This window comes from Salvelinus alpinus, chromosome 31, assembly GCF_045679555.1.
Source record: "Salvelinus alpinus chromosome 31, SLU_Salpinus.1, whole genome shotgun sequence".
In the NCBI taxonomy this organism is placed as follows: Eukaryota; Metazoa; Chordata; class Actinopteri; order Salmoniformes; family Salmonidae; genus Salvelinus; species Salvelinus alpinus.
Genome location: NC_092116.1, coordinates 4421993 through 4443261, shown reverse-complemented (window position 1 = coordinate 4443261; position 21269 = coordinate 4421993). Strand labels below are relative to the sequence as shown.

Here is a 21269-nt window from a genome sequence, read left to right as displayed (position 1 = left end):
AATGACCCCAAGCATACTTCCAAAGTTGTGGCAAAATGGCTTAAGGACCAGAAAGTCAAGGTATTGGAGTGGCCATCACAAAGCCCTGACCTCAATCCCATAGAACATTTGTGGGCAGAAATGAAAAAGCGTGTGTGAGCAAGGAGGCCTACAAACCTGACTCAATTACACCAGCTCTGTCAGGAGGAATGGGCTACCTGAAACGTTTGACCCAAGTTAAACAATTGAAAGGCAATGCTACCGAATACTAATTGAGTGTATGTAAACTTCTGACCCACTGGGGATGTGATGAAAGAAATAAAAGCTGAAATAAATCATTTTCTCTACTATTATTCTGACATTTCACATTCTTAAAATAAAGTGGTGATTCTAACTGACCTAAGACAGGGAATTTTTTTACAAGGATTAAATATCAGTAATTGTGAAACTGAGTTTAAATGTATTTGGCTAAGGTGTATGTAAACTTCCGACTTCAACTGTATCGTCGCTTGCTCATTAATGTCTTAACTGAAATTACGGATTGCCTCTTACCTGCTTGTTGTCCCCTTATGCCATAGTTTATACATCTCAATTGGCAGTAGAAACCACATTTGTTTAAGCAAGTCAGCAATATCAGCTATGTTTTTTTTTTAAAGGCAGTAAATAAGGCTGAATGTACTGTTTCGATGCCAGACAAGGCTCTGCTGAAAGCCAGGTGTAGCAGTGGTTAGGCGTTGGGACTACTGTTGGGACAGCTTTATGTAGGCCCTAACAGTTTGTGAGCGGCGTTTGTCACCGTTATAGTACAATTAATGTATTGTTTAGTGTTGTGTAGTGGCTTTGCTGGCATTCATCCCACTTTTTTTTTTGCCCCACCAAGATTTACATGCTAAAATCGCCACTGATTACACTGTCATTTGACCATGACATCTGATCTTTAGGGCTTATTTTAGTGGCATATAGTACCTTACCTAACCTTGCTTTAGAGAAAGAAATCTATGCACAGCCAGACTATGCACAGACAGTTTTGTCTGAAATCCTTCAGCTGGTTGAAATGAATGCTTCAGACGTCCAAGAGACACAGAGACTCAATACATTCGAGATAATCTTGTGTGGGCCTGGGAAAATTCAGGCTTCCTCACAACATTGTGCAGAATTCCGTGCCAAACTATGTTCAGATCAGTGCTGTAATTTATCACCCGGTAAACACGTGGGAATACTATTTCAGCCCATAAAATAAGCAACTCCACTCCACGCACATCTCGCGATAGCACGGTGCTCCCTCCATGCTTGTCTATGGTGAGAGTTTTCCTGGTATCGCGTGATGTCTAAAGTTTCCCACGCCTGTTGTTGTGGCGTCTGCCCTTTTCTCTCACTCTCTCTAGCAACCTGCCGCCTCCCCCTCCTCGCTGTACTCCTCTCCCGCCCCGTTTCTCTCCTTCTCCCTAGTCCCTACATCGCCAGTCTGCTTCTGTTGTCTCGGCGGATTGTTGGTTTGGGGAGAAAGGATATCGCGAGTGTTGGAGTTTTGGTGAGAGTTTGTGGAAGATGGCGCCTGTTGTGACAGGGTAAGTCTGAGATTCAGGGCTGGTGGTTGTAGCTATTGGAGTTAAAGTGAATTTAAGTTTTTAAAAGATAATTGGTCGCTTCTGTTCGAGCATAGATAGCCGAGCAAATGTGGATGTTTGTGGCCATTTGTTTTCAGTCTGGGGAAGCATTTTCTTTGTCTAAATGTATTGTGTGTGTGTTTTCCTTTGACTACTACACTGTACTGACTGTTGCTGCACCGCCGTGCAGTGTTCTGGGGGTCGAGCTAGCTCGCTACTGCTAGCTTTGAGGTCCCTTTTCAACACCAGACAACGACACGAGTACAATCAGTGTGGGTTGGGAAAATATAACCGGTCGTTTTTGTCAATGTTTAGGTAATATTATTCAACTATATATCCCACGATATGTATGTATTCACCATATAACCATGTTGCAATGTAATCTACAGTTCCACAGTCTGAAACACGTTGTGGCTTTGCCTTTGTCAAGCAAGGCATCGTTCGATTACGTTCGACTCGTCTCTGTGGTGTTAGCTGGCTAACGTTAACTGAATATTTCTCTATCGATTGTTGGTTAATACACTTGCAGACGTCTGAGTACTGTAAAGCAATGTTTTGCCATGCGTAAATGTACTCATATAAAGTGGTGTTTACAAAACAGCCCCGAGCTTCTCTGTCCGCGGTGCAGACAAATTGTATTAAGGACATAATTGATCTAATTCTAGCTACTATAACCCTCTAAAAACGAACTCAAAGTTATTTAAAAAAAACATGACGTTGTGAGGATTTGTATACATGTCATTTTTGCTCTCTCTGTATCTGTCTATAAACGTTAGATAGCCAGCGCGAACCACTGAAATACAAACTACAAAGATATACGTGAAATGAGATGCCTCTGTCCAAGGTTGGAAAGCTACTTTATGAAATAGAGATGGTTTAGCAAGTTACTGTTGATAATTCGCTAGGTTGAAGCTACTCACATTAATGAAAGGCAATCCTAAAAAGGGAAGCAAACTAATCTGTTTAAATACCCTTTATTTTGCTGCTGGAGGCAACGAGCTAAATTATCCTCAGACTTTCTATCTTCCTAAATATTCGTCAGTTCCATGGGCTTAGCCCAATTTCTTTGATTCTAGCTAATTGTGCAATTGGGAGATAAGAGACGTGTGGTAATTATTTGAAGAAGAAAAATATAGGCTAAATGAAGCCCATTTAATTTATCTGTCACTAGACTTTAGAATTGCCTGGGAAGTATAACGTCATCATAGCTTGCCTAATGTCTACTATTCTATAGCCACATTTCCAAGTTTTCAATGCTCTGATAATGCAGAAAGTAGTATTGTTACTTTTATGTATTGTAAACTAGTCGCAGCATAGCATCCGCATCATCTATCCGGTCTATGGATATTTTGTCCAATTCCCAAAACAGTCCTATAATTTCGATGGTGTGCGTGCACATTAGGCAAACACAAGTTTTTTGTGGGTAATCTGGAGTCAGTAGTCCCCACAGATAGCTCAGTGGGGGACAGACATTAGCTGGGCTTTTTGGAGGAGGAGTGCGTGTGGAGGGAGGGGGAGGGGGGGGTGTCGAGGGTAGGTAATGTGTGTGCTCATTTGGGGCTTTCCGGCAGACCTGAGCTGATTTCTGTTTGGAGAGAGAGAGAGAGAGAGGGCAGGTGGGTCGGGTCTGGGTGGCTGGCCACCTGTCCAGATGATATCTACCCGAGCTGTGTGCTTTTTCTTCTGCCAGGATAGAGGGAGGGGGGGGGGGGGGGTGAGACTAGAGGTTTAACAGAATTAGAGTGCCATAAGGGATCTTTATTAGCATGTGGCCGGGCACGACCGCGTCAATGGCTGGAGGCTAGGGAGGGAGAGAGATAAAGAGTGGGAGAGAGGGAGCCCACATCCCAGGTCTGTGTCCACAGCCCAGTGCCCCCACAACCCCACTCAGGGTCAGGTCTGACAGCCATGGCCCCCTCTGAGAGTTGGCTGGGAGTTGTGGTTGAGGCAGGGCGCACTGGTGCAGAGATGAGAGGGCAGTACTCTGAACTCGGTAGTAGGGCACACCGTAGCATAACGTTTTGCAATGGGAAAGAAACATCTGTGTTCTTGTAGGACAAATTCAAGCAGTATCTGTTTGAGTTGGTGAGCAATTTTAAATGTGTAAAAATGAGCACATTCTAGAGGTTTGCTGAAAATGCTTGATAAGATTGACCGTCTGCCTCTGGCTTAAGTATGTTAAAATGGTTCTATGTCTGAGCTCTTTCTTGCCCTTTCAGCTTAGTTTAGCCTAAATAGTGTCATGTGGCATTTTACGTGATCTCTTCTTTTCATAAGAGAGATAGTGGAGCATTTAGTCAATGGATGTCTCTTCAGTGCAAAAAAAAACAAGGAAAAGGACCATAGTTTTGTCTAACATAATAAATAAAAAAACAACAGCAGGAATTCATATTTGAGCTGTGTCACAGAGCAGTGATAAGACTAGCCAATCTGCAGCCTACCATATCCAAGATGGCGTAGCAGTGAAGATGTGTTTTTGTTCGTCCTCTCGTGTACTTTTGTATTTTTCTTATTTTTTGTATATATTTCAATTTTATTTTCACTCTTTTCCATTTTAATTCTATTATTCCTTCCGGTAACCTGCCTCACCCAATGTGATACGTAATCGCTATTATTTTTTATTTTAGAACACTTTCAAGAACCACCAGAAGCTAACAAGCTACAAGCTATTTAGTCATTGTTAGCCACTGCTAGCGGCTTTTACCTTCTGCACAGATACCAGCCCTGTTTTTAGCTTGGATAATAACCTGTTTTTAGCCTGGATAATACTCGCCAATCTACCAGTACTGGACTGTCTCTCCACTACAATGCCGGTTTCCTGCCGTAATCCCTGGACCACTACTTGTGATCTTCACAGCTAGCTAGTGGCAAACTTCCCTGCCACGAAGCTAGCACCAGTTAGCCGTGAGCCAGGCGCATCTCCCGGCTAGCAAACTAAATTCTACAATACCTCTTTCGCCATCTGGCTTGGATCCTCTGTCGACACGGCGCCCCGCCGCACCACCACGACTGGTCTGCCGACTAATAATCCATCCGCTGTGCCTTCAACCGGCCTCCGTCGGAGCAGACGCTCCCACTAGCCCCGGGCTACTAACTTTAAACGCCGTGTCGCCCGCGTGCTAGCGTAGTGGTGACTACTCAGCGGCTTCCCTGTTCCATCTACTGCTGCCCCCTGGACACTATGATCACTTGGCTACATAGCTGATGCCTGCTGGACTGTCCGTTAATCACGGTACTCCATTCTGTTTATTTATTTTATCTGTCGGCCCCAGCCGCGAACTCAGGCTCTGGGTGTAGTTAATCCGACCCTCTCTGTGTAGTCATCGCCATTTTACCTGCTGTTGTTGTGTTAGCTGATTAGCTGTTGTTGTCTCACCTATTGTCTTAGCTAGCTCTCCCAATCAATACCTGCGATTACTTTATGCCTCGCTGTATGTCTCTCTCAAATGTCAATATGCCTTGTATACAGTTGTTCAGGTTAGTTATCATTGTTTTAGTTTACAATGGAGCCCCTAGTTCCACTCTTCATACCCCTGACACCTCCTTTGTCCCACCTCCCACACATACGGTGACCTCACCCATTATAACCAGCATGTCCAGAGATACAATCTCTCTTATCATCACCCGGTGCCTGGGCTTACCTCCGCTGTACCCGCACCCCACCATACCCCTGTCTGCACATTATGCCCTGAATCTATTCTACCACGCCCAGAAATCTGCTCCTTTTATTCTTTGTCCCCAACGCTCTAGGCGACCAGTTTTGATAGCCTTTAGCCGCACCCTCATCCTACTCCTCCTCGGGTGATGTGGAGGTAAACCCAGGCCCTGCATGTCCTCAGGCACCCTCATTTGTTGACTTCTGTGATTGAAAAAGCCGTGGTTTCATGCATGTCAACATCAGAAGCCTCCTCCCTAAGTTTGTTTTACTCACTGCTTTAGCACACTCTGCCAACCCTGATGTCCTTGCCGTGTCTGAATCCTGGCTTAGGAAGGCCACCAAAAATTCTGAGATTTCCAAACCCAACTATAACATTTTCCGTCAAGATAGAACTGCCAAAGGGGGAGGAGTTGCAATCTACTGCAGAGATAGCCTGCAAAGTAATGTCATACTTTCCAGGTCCATTCCCAAACAGTTCGAACTTCTAATTTAAAAAATGAATCTCTCCAGAAATAAATCTCTCACTGTTGCCACCTGCTACCGACCCCCCTCAGCTCCCAGCTGTGCCCTGGACACCATTTGTGAATTGATTGCCCCCCATCTATCTTCAGAGCTCGTGCTGTTAGGTGACCTAAACTGGGATATGCTTAACACCCCGGCAGTCCTACAATCTAAGCTAGATGCCCTCAATCTCACACAAATCATCAAGGAACCCACCAGGTACAACCCTAAATCTGTAAACATGGGCGCCTTCATAGACATTATCCTGACCAACTTGCCCTCCAAATACACCTCTGCTGTCTTCAATCAGGATCTCAGCGATCACTGCCTCATTGCCTGTATCCGCTACGGGTCCGCGGTCAAACGACCACCCCTCATCACTGTCAAACGCTCCCTAAAACACTTCTGCGAGCAGGCCTTTATAATTGACCTGGCCCGGGTATCCTGGAAGGATATTGACCTCATCCCGTCAGTTGAGGATGCCTGGTCATTCTTTAAAAGTAACTTCCTCACCATCTTAGATAAGCATGCCCCGTTCAAAAAATGCAGAACTAAGAACAGATATAGCCCTTTGTTAACTCCAGACCTGACTGCCCTCGACCAGCACAAAAACATCCTGTGGCGGACTGCAATAGCATCGAATAGTCCCCACGATATGCAACTGTTCAGGGAAGTCAGGAACCAATACACGCAGTCAGTCAGGAAAGCAAAGGCCAGCTTTTTCAAGCAGAAATTTGCATCCTATAGCTCTAACTCCAAAAAGTTCTGAGACACTGTAAAGTCCATGGAGAACAAGAGCACCTCCTCCCAGCTGCCCACTGCACTGAGGCTAGGTAACACGGTCACCACCGATAAATCCGTGATAATCGAAGACTTCAACAAGCATTTCTCAACGGCTGGCCATGCCTTCCACCTGGCTACTCCAACCTCGGCCAACAGCTCCCCCCCCCCCCCCGCAGCTACTCGCCCAAGCGTCCCCAGCTTCTCCTTTACCCAAATCCAGATAGCAGATGTTCTGAAAGAGCTGCAAAACCTGGACCCATACAAATCAGCTGGGCTTGACAATCTCGACCCTCTATTTCTGAAACTATCCGCCACCATTGTCGCAACCTCTATTACCAGCCTGTTCAACCTCTCTTTCATATCGTCTGAGATCCCCAAGGTTTGGAGAGCTGCCGCGGTCATCCCCCTCTTCAAAGGGGGAGACACCCTGGACCCAAACTGTTACAGACCTATATCCATCCTGCCCTGCCTATCTAAGGTCTTCGAAAGCCAAGTTAATAAACAGATCACTGACCATCTCGAATCCCACCGCACCTTCTCCGCTGTTCAATCCGGTTTCCGAGCCGGTCACGGGTGCACCTCAGCCACGCTCAAGGTACTAAACGATATCATAACCGCCATCGATAAAAGACAGTACTGTGCAGCAGTCTTCATTGACCTGGCCAAGGCTTTCGACTCTGTCAATCACAACATTCTTATCGGCAGACTCAGTTGCCTCGGTTTTTCTGATGACTGCCTTGCCTGGGTCACCAACTACTTTGCAGACAGAGTTCAGTGTGTCAAATCGGAGGGCCGGTCCTCTGGCAGTCTCTATGGGGGTACCACAGGGTTCAATTCTCGGGCCGACACTTTTCTCTGTATATATCAATGATGTTGCTCTTGCTGCGGGCGATTCCCTGATCCACCTCTACGCAGACGACACCATTCTATATACTTCTGGCCCTTCCTTGGATACTGTGCTATCTAACCTCCAAACGAGCTTCAATGCCATACAACACTCCTTCCGTGGCCTCCAACTGCTCTTCAACGCTAGTAAAACCAAATGCATGCTTTTCAACCGTTCGCTGCCTGCACCCGCCCGCCTGACTAGCATCACCACCCTGGACGGTTCCGACCTAGAATATGTGGACATCTATAAATTCCTAGGTATCTGGCTAGACTGTAAACTCTCCTTCCAGACTCATATTAAACATCTCCAATCCAAAATCAAATCAAGAATCGGCTTTCTATTTCGCAACAAAGCCTCCTTCACTCACGCCGCAAAACTTACCCTAGTAAAACTGACTATCCTACCGATCCTCGACTTCGGCGATGTCATCTACAAAATAGCTTACAATACTCTACTCAGCAAACTAGATGCAGTTTATCATAGTGCCATCCGTTTTGTTACTAAATCACCTTATACCACCCACCACTGCGACCTGTATGCTCTAGTCGGCTGGCCCTCGCTACATATTCGTCGCCAGACCCACTGGCTCCAGGTCATCTATAAGTCCATGCTAGGTAAAGCTCCGCCTTATCTCAGTTCACTGGTCACGATAACAACACCCACCCGTAGCACGCGCTCCAGCAGGTATATCTCACTGATCATCCCAAAAGCCAACACCTCATTTGGCCGCCTTTCCTTCCAGTTCTCTGCTGCCTGTGACTGGAACGAATTGCAAAAATCTTTGAAGTTGGAGACTTTTATTTCCCTCACCAACTTTAAACATCTGCTATCTGAGCAGCTAACCGATCGCTGCAGCTGTACATAGTCCATCTGTAAACAGCCCACCCAATTTACCTACCCCATCCCCTTACTGTTTTTATTTATTTACTTTTCTGCCCTTTTGCACACCAGTATCTCTACTTGCACATGATCATCTGATGATTTATCACTCCAGTGTTAATCTGCTAACTTGTAATTATTCGCTCCTATGGCCTATTTATTGCCTACCTCCTCATGCCTTTTGCACACAATGTATATAGACTCTTTTTTTTTTCTTTTTTCTTTTTTTTTCCTACTGTGTTATTGACTTGTTTATTGTTTACTCCATGTGTAACTCTGTGTTGTTGTCTGTTCACACTGCTTTGCTTTATCTTGGCCAGGTCGCAGTTGTAAATGAGAACTTGTTCTCAACTAGCCTACCTGGTAGGCTAGTGAAAAAAATAAATAAATAAAAAATCTCCTCAACACAGCTCTCTGAATGTTAGAAAAACAGGAATAAGATAGTGTTGCTGTATAATCTTTTGTTCCCCCTCAGAAAGTGTGCCTGATACCAGTGAGCCTAGCAGCCCTAGCTGAAAGAAAACTACTGTTCACGGGGAGACAATCTGGGCATCACCTGGGATGATAAAAGCATGAATCACTTATTTCAACACAATGCTTGCCTCTACATGGCCCCTGGGTAAAGCTATTGGATATAACTTAAAAAATAAAAATGTTATGCCCTCCCACTTTTACCCAAAGGTGTACAGCGGGACGACTCAGTCGAGACAGAGCCGGGCCTCTTTTCGCCCGTGTAATTACACCATTAAGCCAGCCTGTGAGGGACAGAGGCGAGTGAGTGAGTGTGTGTGTGTGTGTACCCTTGAGCACTTAACCATAATTGCGCCTGTAAGTTGCTCTGGATAAGAGTGTCTTCCAAATGCATGTACATTTACATTTTAGTCACTTGGTGTGTGTGAGTTCCCTGGAAACAGGAGTGTGTCAGGGCCAGGACGATACCAGTATGACGATACTCATTAGGATCGTGGCAAGGAATCAAAACACGAAGCGCATTTAACTTCTTTAGGAAAACAGCCTTAATGTTGGAAGCAAACATGTTTTTAGTGCTGCACGATTAACCGAAATGTTGGTTATTGTTTGCTTTTTAAACAACGAATTGACCGACATCGGTTCAATTATTTGAAGTGCATTTTGTTCGTTTTTTCTTCTTCTGTGAGTGCAGTTTCGGTAGAGATAAATCAGATCAAGCCTGAACTGTGTGATGTAGTAGGGAGTTGTAGTTTCCAACAGGCGCAGAAAACGTGTTAATTAACTGCAATGGCCATAATCCATTTTGCGCCTGTTTTTTAAACATGTGCGGAGCAAACACGGAGACTGAGAGATGAGAGAATTTATGATCGAGAGGGATAGAAAGCAGTTGCTTCGCGAGCCTGAAAATACATGAGCTAAGTGATTGATGGTTGATATTCAGCAGTTTTTTGCTTTTGAAGAACTACTAAAAGTGTGATTTTTGTCAGACAACATAGGCAGCAGCTCTATAGAGATAAGCTGATGGCTTGGAATGAAATAATAATAGTCATCAAATAAAACATATTTTATGAAAGTAATGTGAATAAATGATGGTTAATAAGTGATAAGCCGTAATCGGCACACACTACCATCATTAGACTTTAATTATTGTATTCTGTGTTACAGCGTTCGACCCGCATAGTGCATTTAATGTATAAAAAAAGTATCTAAAATGAAAAAATCTGATTTATTTAAAAATAATTATCTAACTGGAACCAAACCGACTTCAAAAAGCACTATTCAAATAAAATGTTCTTACAGACCGACAGTGCAGTTTCGCTCAGCACTATTATGTTATCATTCAATCCAGAGTCACATGCATTTATTTCCCAAGCTATAGCACACCATTTTACATACAGCAGGTTTTTCAAGGACCAAAGAGTTTGGTCTGCTTCGAATTTTCATTTTTGCCATGATACCGATACCACAATATTTTTTCCATCACAGCCCTAGAGTGTGTGTTTTCTGTGTGTAGAGGGGAAGCGGTCCCCAGGGTCCTCTTCCCCCTTCCCCCATTATGAGAGAGAGAGGAGCAGATGTGGAAGCAGTGACCTTTTTGGTGGCAGAGGGCTGGGGTAGAGTTAAAAGGGTCTGCCGATTTCATTCCCCCCGACACACACACACACACACACACACGCACACACTCCCCGCCTCACCCCCTCCTGTACCTGAGCCGGGGCATTGACAGATAGGTTAATGAGGGAGGAGATACAAGCTCGTAAAACCCAGATCTGTGTGTCACCTCAGGACCTGAGAGCTATGGTGTCACTGAAGAGACGTGCCCCACATTCAGACACAGTAAAACATCTTCAAAGTCGGGGGAAGATGATTGAATATGGAAGCCAATGAAGAACGTGCAGTTTGCTTCACTTGTAGGTTTTACGCTGTCAAAGATGATAGGTTGATTTGAAAAGGGGCTGTGACTTAATTTCAGTGCGATGTCCCCTGAAGCCTATTTGCCACCATGGACCAGCCAGGTTGGACTCAACTTGTTGGATGGCGTTGTGACATGCTTCCCTACTACGCTACCTATTTTTTGTCTTTATCTGACTGTCTCAACCTCTCTCTCCCGCTCTCAACCTCGCTCTCTCTGAACCGCAGCGGATGAAAAGGCACATTTTATTTTGTAATTTGGCTTGGCACTCCCCAGACTTGGTCCTCCGCCACATGCTAGCGGAAGAGGAAAGCCACGGAATATCACAATTTTACATAACGAGGTGTTTTCTTTATTGGTCATGTATTTTAATAAACTTTTCTAGTCGGCGGTGCATTTCCTAATTCCCAAAAGCCTGAGGGCCAGAGTTACAATGTTATTCCCTCACCGTCACCAGGCAATGATTTGGATTCTTTATACGAAAGAGCCCCATCTCTAAACCCAAGCGAGAACGCATTATTTGCTTCATGAGCTTGGAATGTATTCCAAATAACCTTTCACTTTATCTCTAGGGCTAAAACGTGTTATTATTGTTTCAAGAAGGATGAGACGGAAGAATTCTCGACGCAAATAAGCCAGTGTGGCTTTGAAAACACCATCACATCGAAGCCCAAGTTCCCTGTGTTGTTGTTGGCCTTGGCATTCAGGTTTTCTTCTGATCAGAAAAAGGGCTTAGGTGGTGAGCGTGGCAGGGGGCGTGGTAATGGGCACGGTCGGCTCGTCACCACAGCTGAATTTTTAGAGACATTTTAAGAGGCCCCCATCTGGGGGGTGTAGAGACATTTTTTTTTGAATATTTAAGCAAAGTTTTAAATCAAAGGTCCTGCAATTCTACACATTTTGCAATTTCCTGCCATTCTACATATTCTGCCATGGAGTTGAGAGAACAGTTAGCTGTTTTAAATTTCCTGCAATTCTATGCATTTCTTTCCCATCGCTAATGCTGTGCTATTTTGCTCAAACATAATAACAAAGTCAATACAGCTAAATTCATTGGGTCCATCTTGCGAACATAAGCAACCATTTATGTTTAAAAAGGTTCTCCGGCACAGCCAACTTCCACGTGACAGAACGCTAAATTGTAGTTTGTCCCATCAGATAACATGGTATACGTTAGCCCTATGCTAACCTCAACAGGTGGCACTGATTTATATTCTGGCACATTCTTCCACAGCCTATCAAAGATCTTAGACTATATATCCACCAACCATTGGCATTTCTAATGTTAGATAACATTTTCATGTTTTTGCATATTTGACAAAATCTAATCTTTTTTGTTGATCTGTTTTACACACATCCATATGCTTTCATAGACAAAATATAAGAAAACGTCTAGTTTATCGTACGTCATAAAGAAGAAGAAAGAAGCGCCTTATGGATTTGTCAAACAGCAGTCATGTAGGCTATCATCGCTTCAAGGTGGCACACGCTGCTGAAGCGGTTGACTCGAAATTGATGGCGCACTCTAACCGTGGGTTCGAGCCCACCTCGCATCAAGCTTTTTTGTTGAGGAAAAAACTGTTCATTGCCTGTCCTTGATACTTGATTCAAAACGCATGTCACGAAGTGGATGATTATAATAATGCATAGCCTATTAAACGTTGTAAGCCTGCATGTAAGTGTAGGCCTACATAAGAATATACTAATAGAGTACCACAGTATGAGTCATTAATATCCATAAAACCTAGCGGTCAAAAAGGGAAATTCATTTTTAATGGTTAATCCAAACCCCATGCCAGGGTAAGCCTACACGAAACACAGCCCTTATTTTAAGTGTTTCTAAAATCCCTTATGGGAGAAATTAATGGTGCGAAAACGATTGGAATCATTTCCCTGTTTGACCGCTAGGTTTTATGGGTATTATGACACCCACTGTGGGGCTCTGTGACAGCCAAGTGTCTTCCTACAATAAGACTGTCGATTCCAGTCCTCCATACTTGCAATTCAACTTTCTTTAAAAGATCTGCAATACTGTCATCTGTAGGATGATAACCAGAGTGCAAACTACAATCCTACTCTACACTTTAATGCTCGTCCTCCTCAAGTAAAATAAAGGGGAAAAGGGGATACCTTGTCAGTTGTACAACTGAATGCATTCAACTGAAATGTGTCTTCCGCATTTAACCCAACCCCTCTGAATCAGAGAGGTGCGGGGGGGCTGCCTTAATTGACATCCAAGTCATCGGCGAACAGTGGAAATAACACGCATGACAAAGCAGATGGTTATACAAAAAATCTAATACTGTAGGCCTATGTTCATGTGTACACGTCTGTGTAATATAGCCTATGCAATATGATTAATAGGCAATAGCGGTGAGTTTTGTTTGCAAGGCTGAAGAACGTGGGAACTCTAATCTTCATTTTCAAGATGTTGGCTGTAGGTGTCCCTTTTCAACACACTAACACAATACATGTAATTTCACATTTCAAAGGGGGGACTCTTGAGATTCGAACCCTTGCCACAATCTGCGACGATTATGTGCACTAGGCATTTGCACAGAGAGCAATTTGACCAGTCAGTGAAATGCATGTAATTGGCTTATATGCATTTTGTGACGGAGAACCTGTTTTTAAATTTAAACGGTTGCTTAGGTTCGCAAGTATGGACCAACTGTCTAGCTTTTATTTTGGTGATTTGTTAGTTCTCAAAGATGATATTATAAAAAGATAAATACAGTTGAAGTCGGAAGTTTACATACACTTAGGTTGGAGTCATTAAATCTTGTTGTTCAACCACTCCACAAATTTCTTGTTAACAAACTATAGTTTTGGCAGGTCGGTTAGGACATCTACTTTGTGCAAGACACAAGTCATTTTCCAACAATTGTTTACAGACAGATTATTTCACTTATTATTCACTGTATCACAATTCCAGTGGGTCAGAAGTTTACATACATTAAGTTGACTGGCTTTAAACAGCTTGGAAAATGATGTCATGGCTTTAGAAGCTTCTGATAGGCTAATTGACATCATTTGAGTCAATTGGAGGTGTACCTGTGGATGTATTTCAAGGCCTACCTTCAAACTCAGTGCCTCTTTGCTTGACATCATGGGAAAATCAAAAGAAATCAGCCAAGACCTCAGAAAAACAATTGTAGACCTCCACAAGTCTGGTTCATCCTTGGGAGCAATTTCCAAACGCCTGAAGGTACCACGTTCATCTGTACAAACAATAGTAGGCAAGTATAAACACCATGGGACCACGCAGCCGTCATACCGCTCAGAAAGGAGACGCATTCTGTCTCCTAGAGATGAACGTACTTTGGTACGAAAAGTGCAAATCAATCCCAGAACAATAGCAAAGGACCTTGTGAAGATGCTGCAGGAAACGGGTACACAAGTATCTATATCCACAGTAAAATGTGTCCTATATCGACATAACCTGAAAGGCTGCTCAGCAAGGAAGAAGCCACTGCTCCAAAACAGCCATAAAAAAAAAGCCAGACTACGGTTTGCAACTGCACATGGGGACAAAGATTGTACTTTTTGGAGAAATGTACTCTGGTTTGATTAAACTAAAATATAACTTTTTGGCCATAATGACCATCGTTATGTTTGGAGGAAAAAGGGGGACGCTTGCAAGCCGAAGAACACCATCCCAACCGTGAAGCACTGGGTTGGAAGCATCATGTTGTGGGGGTGCTTTGCTGCAGGAGGGACTGGTGCACTTCACAAAATAGATGGCATCATGAGGAAGGACAATTTATGTGGATATATTGAAGCAACATCTCAAGACATCAGTCAAGAAGTTAAAGCTTGGTCGCAAATGGGTCTTCCAAATGGACAATGACCCCCAAGCATACTTCCAAAGTTGTGGCAAAAGGGCTTAAGGACAACAACGTCAAGGTATTGGAGTGGCCATCACAAAGCCCTGAAATCAATCCTATAGAAAATTTGTGTGTAGAACTGAAAAAGCGTGTGAGAGCAAGGAGGCCTACAAACCTGACTCAGTTACACCAGCTCTGTCAGGAGGAATGGGCCAAAATTCACCCAACTTATTGTGGGAAGCTTGTGGAAGGCTACCTGAAACGTTTGACCCAAGTTAAACAATTTAAAGGCAATGCTACCAAATACTAATTGAGTGTGTGTAAACTATTGACCCACTGGGAATGTGATGAAAGAAATAAAAGCTGAAATAAATCATTCTCTCTACTATGATCTTAACAGACCTAAAACAGGGAATTTTTACTAGGATTAAATGTCAGGAATTGTGAAAAACTGAGTTTAAATGTATTTGGCTAAGGTGTATGTAAACTTCCGACTTCAACTGTAGGTCAATTATCTTTTCTACATACTTTTATTTGAGTCGTTTTTAAGTTTACACCGAACCCGTTTTTACAACCCCAAAATTGGCCTACCAAGGAGTTCAATGGCAGACAAATCCTTTACGTTGATAATCTACTCTACAAGAGAGAGGCAAAGGGAGAGCACAGAAAGTACTGTTTTGCAGTGCCCCCCCTCTCTCTCCTCTTAGCCTGGCGAGTTTCCTCACTCCTCCACCCTCCCCTCCTCGTCCCATTGCTGTTGGTAGCAATTCCAGCATTGCCAAGGGAACCAGACGCGTTTCTACCGGCATCAGCGTTCTCTGACCCACCGTCACGTTTCAGGATGTTTCATTCAGAAAACACGGTAGTGATCCCCTGTCTGTTTTTTAAATTTATTTATTTAACCTTTATTTAACCAGGTAGGCAAATTGAGAACACGTTCTCATTTACAATTGCGACCTGGCCAAGATAAAGCAAAGCAGTTCGACACATACAACAACACATAGTTACACATGGAGTAAAACAAACATATAGTCAATAATACAGTGAAAAAAAATAAGTCTATATACAATGTGAGCAAGTGAGGTGAGATAAGGGAGGTGAAGGCAAACAAATATATGTATAAATAAATAAAAATATAAAAAGGCCATGGAGGCGAAGTGAGTACAACACAGCAAGTAAAAAAAAACTAAAAAAACACTGGAATGGTTGGTTTGCAGTGGAAGAAAGTGCAAAGTAGAGACAGAAATAATGGGGTGCAAAGGAGCAAAATAAATTAATAAATAAATACAGTAGGTAAAGAGGTAGTTGTTTGGGCTAAATTGTAGATGGGTTATGTACAGGTGCAGTAATCTATGAGCTGCTCTGACAGCTGGTGCTTAAAGCTAGTGAGGGAGATAGGTGTTTCCAGTTTCAGAGATTTTTGTAGTTCGTTCCAGTCATTGGCAGCAGAGAACTGGAAGGAGAGGCGTCCAAAGGAAGAATTGGTTTTGGGGGTGACTAGAGAGATATACCTGCTGGAGCGCGTGCTACAGGTAGGTGCTGCTACGGTGACCAGCGAGCTGAGATAAGGGGGGACTTTACCTAGCAGGGTCTTGTAGATGACCTGGAACCAGTGGGTTTGGCGACGAGTATGAAGCGAGGGCCAGCCAACGAGAGTGTACAGGTCGCAGTGGTGGGTAGTATATGGGGCTTTGGTGACAAAACGGATGGCACTGTGATAGACTGCATCCAATTTATTGAGTAGGGTTTTGGAGGCTATTTTGTAAATGACATCACCGAAGTCGAGGATTGGTAGGATGGTCAGTTTTACAAGGGTATGTTTGGCAGCATGAGTAAAGGATGCTTTGTTGCGGAATAGGAAGCCAATTCTAGATTTGACTTTGGATTGGAGATGTTTGATGTGGGTCTGGAAGGAGAGTTTACAGTCTAACCAGACACCTAGGTATTTGTAGTTGTCCACATATTCTAAGTCAGAGCCGTCCAAAGTAGTGATGTTGGACAGGCGGGCAGGAGCAGGCAGCGATCGGTTGAAGAGCATGCATTTGGTTTTACTTGTATTTAAGAGCAGTTGGAGGCCACGGAAGGAGAGTTGTATGGCATTGAAGCTCGCCTGGAGGGTTGTTAACACAGTGTCAAAAGAAGGGCCAGAAGTATACAGAATAGTGTCGTCTGCGTAGAGGTGGATCAGAGAATCACCAGCAGCAAGAGCGACATCATTGATGTAAACAGAGAAGAGAGTCGGTCCAAGAATTGAACCCTGTGGCACCCCCATAGAGACTGCCAGAGGCCCGGACAACAGACCCTCCGATTTGACACACTGAACTCGATCAGAGAAGTAGTTGGTGAACCAGGCGAGGCAATCATTAGAGAAACCAAGGCTGTCGAGTCTGCCAATGAGGATGTGGTGATTGACAGAGTCAAAAGCCTTGGCCAGGTCAATGAATACGGCTGCACAGTATTGTTTCCTATCGATGGCGGTTACGATATCGTTTATGACCTTGAGCATGGCTGAGGTGCACCCATGACCAGCTCTGAAACCAGATTGCATAGCGGAGAAGGTGTGGTGTGATTCGAAATGGTCGGTAATCTGTTTGTTGACTTGGCTTTCGAAGACCTTAGAAAGGCAGGGTAGGATAGATATAGGTCTGTAGCAGTTAGGGTCAAGGGTGTCCCCCCCTTTGAAGAGGGGGATAACCGCAGCTGCTGTTGCATGTTTGGTTTAATTTAACCTCCTCCAACCACCCCAGAATCATGCCATGTTTTGCAATCTTTTACAGTACAAAGAGAAAGAAAAAGTGTTGAATTCAGCTTGAATGGTATTGACTGTTTGGTGTGTTTTTTTGCTCCTTGCTAGTGGTTTTTTTGTTTTTTGAACAAATATTATTTTGATGGGGGGAAAAGAATTCTGCCTTGTGCTGGTTTATTAGACATTAATGATTGCTTGTAGCTACCAAGAGACCCTAGCAGGAGAGTGTCTGGTTAGAAAGAAATGCTTCGTTGTCTGATGCTTTTGGCCCCGGAAAAAAGGGCTTCTTGTTTTTGTTTGTATGTGTTATTTTTGGACCTCCAATGGATTTTAGATTGGGATCGATAGTTTACTAACCACCGGACTCTTCAGTTTGTCAAAAGTCTGCGTCTTCTCGGACTGGTGTTTTTGAATCTGATGAGAAGGCATCTTTAGCCTTTGGGAGTCGGTTTCCTTTCCTAGGTGTTAGAGTTCACATGAGGGTTGGTTGGGATAGGAGTGTTGAATGCCAGCAGCATACCAGCCTGCATCCCACTGCTGGCTTGCCTCTGAAGCTAAGCAGGGTTGGTCCTGGTCGGTCCCTCGATGGGAGACCAGATGCTGCTAGAATTGGTTTTGGAGGGCCAGTAGGAGGCACTCTTTCCTCTGGTCTAATTATCATTTTTTTGAATGCCCCAGGGCAGTGAATGGGGATATTTCTCTGTGTAGGGTGGCGTCTTTCGGATGGGACGTTAAACGGGTTACCTGACTCTGGTCACTAAAAAGGGGGAAAGCCCCATCACCGTCATCATCCCCAACTGCCATGCTCACCCATCTGAGGAACAAGGAGTGGCAATTGGCAAGAAACCACCTCCAAGTGACAGATGAACCATATCAGAGACACATTGGTATAGCCTACACCATGCCATCATTATACAAACCATGATATGATGCTAGTACCGCCACAAAATTAGCAAGACAATTTTGATGTCTGCAACACAACCGTGGCTAGGAGGAGATTGAGAACCTGCTACTACAGCCACCTAGTTAACAATTCTCTTTCACCAGTCCTGGTTTTCACATTCACTGCTCCCTCAGAAAAGGGTGACAGTCACAGAAGCTAATATTAGACTGTGGCATCATGGAGAGTGGCAAGGGCCAGACTCACACACACATTGTGTTGCCCCAAGGGCTCCACTGCCACTGTGCCCAGGCAAGTGACGATAGCATCCAGGGACAGAGAGAGAGAGAGGCTGCCCCCCTTTGCATTAAGAGGGTCCATTTAAGAGGCAGAGAGAGACAGAAAGAGAAGTGGAGTTGAAGCCCCTTGGAGTCAGAGATGGCACCAGCAACATACAGAGTTGATTTTAGAAAGCCGGGTCCTTCACCTTATTTTCCAGTTAAAAACACCACATCAGTCCAGACTAAAGAGGAAAGACAGAGACTTGATAAAGGGGAACTGGGTAGCAGGAACGAAACCTTATTATTTTTCCTCCTACCATGACAATAACAACAATGAAACCAGACAGTGGGCCGGAGGTGACAAACTCAGTGCCAGGCACCGCATCGCTAACACACACACACAGCAGCCTGCAGATAAACACACATGTGGGCTAAAGGTTGCTAAGGTTTCTCATGTCTGACTTCTCTCTCTTGTACTTCTGTTTCTGTCACACACACACAGTCTTGTACAGCTAACCTTGTGGGGGAACACAATTCAGTGCCATTCAAAATCCTATTTTCCCTAACCCCTAACCTGTACTTTAACCCTTACCCTAATCCTAACCCTAACCTTAACCCAAAAACCTAACCCTAGCTCCTAACCCTAAAACTAACCCTATCTCCTAACCCTAACCCTTAATGTAATTCTAACCTTAACCCTAAACCCCTTAGAAATAGCATTTGACCTCGTTGGGACTAATAAAATGTCCCCAGCTGGTAAAATGTTTGTTTGTTTAATATTCTTGTGGGGACTTCTGGTCCTACTCATTCTAGGGTTTTTGATGATAGCTTTGCACACTCTTGGCATTCTCTCAACCAGCTTCATGACGTAGTGCCCTGGAATTCATTTAAATTAACAGGTGTGCCTTCTTAAAAGTTAATTTGTGGAATTTCTTTCCTTCTTATTGTGTTTGAGACAATCAGTTGTGTTGTGACATGGTAGGGGTGGTATACAGAAGATGGCCCTATTTGGTAAAAGACCAAGTCCATATTATGGCAAGAACAGCTCAAATAAGCAAAGAGACTTTGGCTTCTGGGTTAAGTGGGCATTGTGTCAAGAAGCAGTGTGGCTTGGCTGGGTCGTGTTTCGGAGGATGCACGGCTCTCGACCTTCGCCTCTCCCGAGTCCTTACGGGAGTTGCAGCGATGGGGCAAGACTGTAACTACCAATTGGATACCATGAAATTGGGGAGAAAAAGGGGTAAAAAAATACAAATGTATGTGTATGAGTTACCAGCCTCAAAAATTGCAGCCCAAATAAAGGCTTCACAGAGTTCAAGTAACAGACACATCTCAACATCAACTGTTCAGTGGAGACGTAAATCAGGCCTTCATGGTCGAATTGCTGCAAAGAAACCACTACCAAAGGACACCAATAAGTAGAAGAGACTTGCTTGGGCCAAGAAACTTGAGCAATGGACATTAGACTGGTGGAAATCTGGCCTTTGGTCTGATGAGTCATAATTTGAGATTTCTGGTTCCATCCGGCGTGTCTTTGTGAGACGCTGAGTAGGTGAAAGGATGATCACCGCATATGTGGTTCCCACTGTGAAGCATGGAGGAGGAGGAGGTGTGGTGGTGTGGGGTTATTTTGCTGGTGACACGGTCTGTGATTTATTTAGAATTCAAGGCACACTTAACCAGCGTGGCTACCACAGCATTCTGCAGTGATACGCCATCCCTTCTGGTTTGCGCTTAGTGGGACTTTCAATTGTTTTTCAACAGGACAATGACCCAATACATCTCCAGGCTTTGTAAGGGCTATTTGACCAAGGAGAGTGTTGGAGTGTTGCATCAGATGGCCTAGCCTCCACAATCACCCGACCTCAATCCAATTGAAATGGTTTGGGATGAGTTGGACCACAGAGTGATGAAAAAGCAGCCAACAAGTGCTCAGCAAATGTGGGAACTCCTTCAAGACTGTTGGAAAAGCATTCCAGGTGAAGCTGGTTGAGAGAATGTCAAGAGTGTGCAAAGCTGTCAATCAAGGCAAAGGGTCGGCATCTTGCGGAATCTACAATATATTTTGATTTGTTTAACACTTTTTTTGGTTACTACATGACTCCATATGTGTTATTTCATAGTTTACAATGTAGAAAATAGTAAAAATAAAGACCCTTGAATGAGTAGGTGTTTCCAAACCATATTTCACAGATGTTATTGCGGGTGTAGCGAAATGTTTGTGTTCCTTCTCCAACAGTGCAATAATATCTAACAAGACACACACCTCTCAAAGTAAAAGAATGGAATTAAGAAATATATAAACATTAGAATGAGCAATGTCGGAGTGGTATTGACTAGAATACAGTATATACATATGAAATTAATAAAACCGTATGGAAAACTAAATGTTTTCAACTGAAATGTGTCTTCCGCATTTAACCCAACTCCTCTGAATCAGAGAGGTGCTGGGGGGCTGCCTTAATCGACATCCACGTCTTCGGCGCCCGGTAACCTTCCGGTTACTGGCCCAACGCTCTAACCACTAGGCTACCTGCCACCCACTGTAAACATTATTAAAGTGACTCGTGATTCCATGTCTATGTACACAGGGCAGCAGCCTCTAAGGTGCCGGGTTGAGTAACCGAATGGTAGCCGGCTAGTGACAGTGACTAAGTTCAATGGTGCATCTGTAAAAATTTGTGAGGGTCTCCTGGGGTTGAAGAGACGCTGTTGCGCATTCTTCACCACAATGTCTGAGTGGGTGGACTATTTCAGATTGGCAGTGATGTGTACGCCGATGTGGATGGGGGCGTGCTCCCTCCTGCTGTCTCCTGAAGTCCACGATCAGCAGTGGTTAGTTGTGAGGTTATTAAT

The 21269-nt window shown here is 44.0% G+C and overlaps 1 protein-coding gene across 1 annotated transcript in view; it reads left to right on the top strand.

Annotated features, from left to right (window-relative positions):
• Positions 1 to 1369: 1369 nt before the first annotated feature.
• LOC139560968 (recombining binding protein suppressor of hairless) overlaps positions 1370 to 21269 on the top strand; it is a 93153-nt gene continuing 73253 nt past the window's right edge. The window contains exon 1 of the mRNA XM_071377726.1: positions 1370 to 1547. Coding sequence (XP_071233827.1) covers positions 1528 to 1547 — 20 coding nt within the window. The 5' untranslated portion in view covers positions 1370 to 1527. The remainder of the gene's footprint in view (positions 1548 to 21269) is intronic.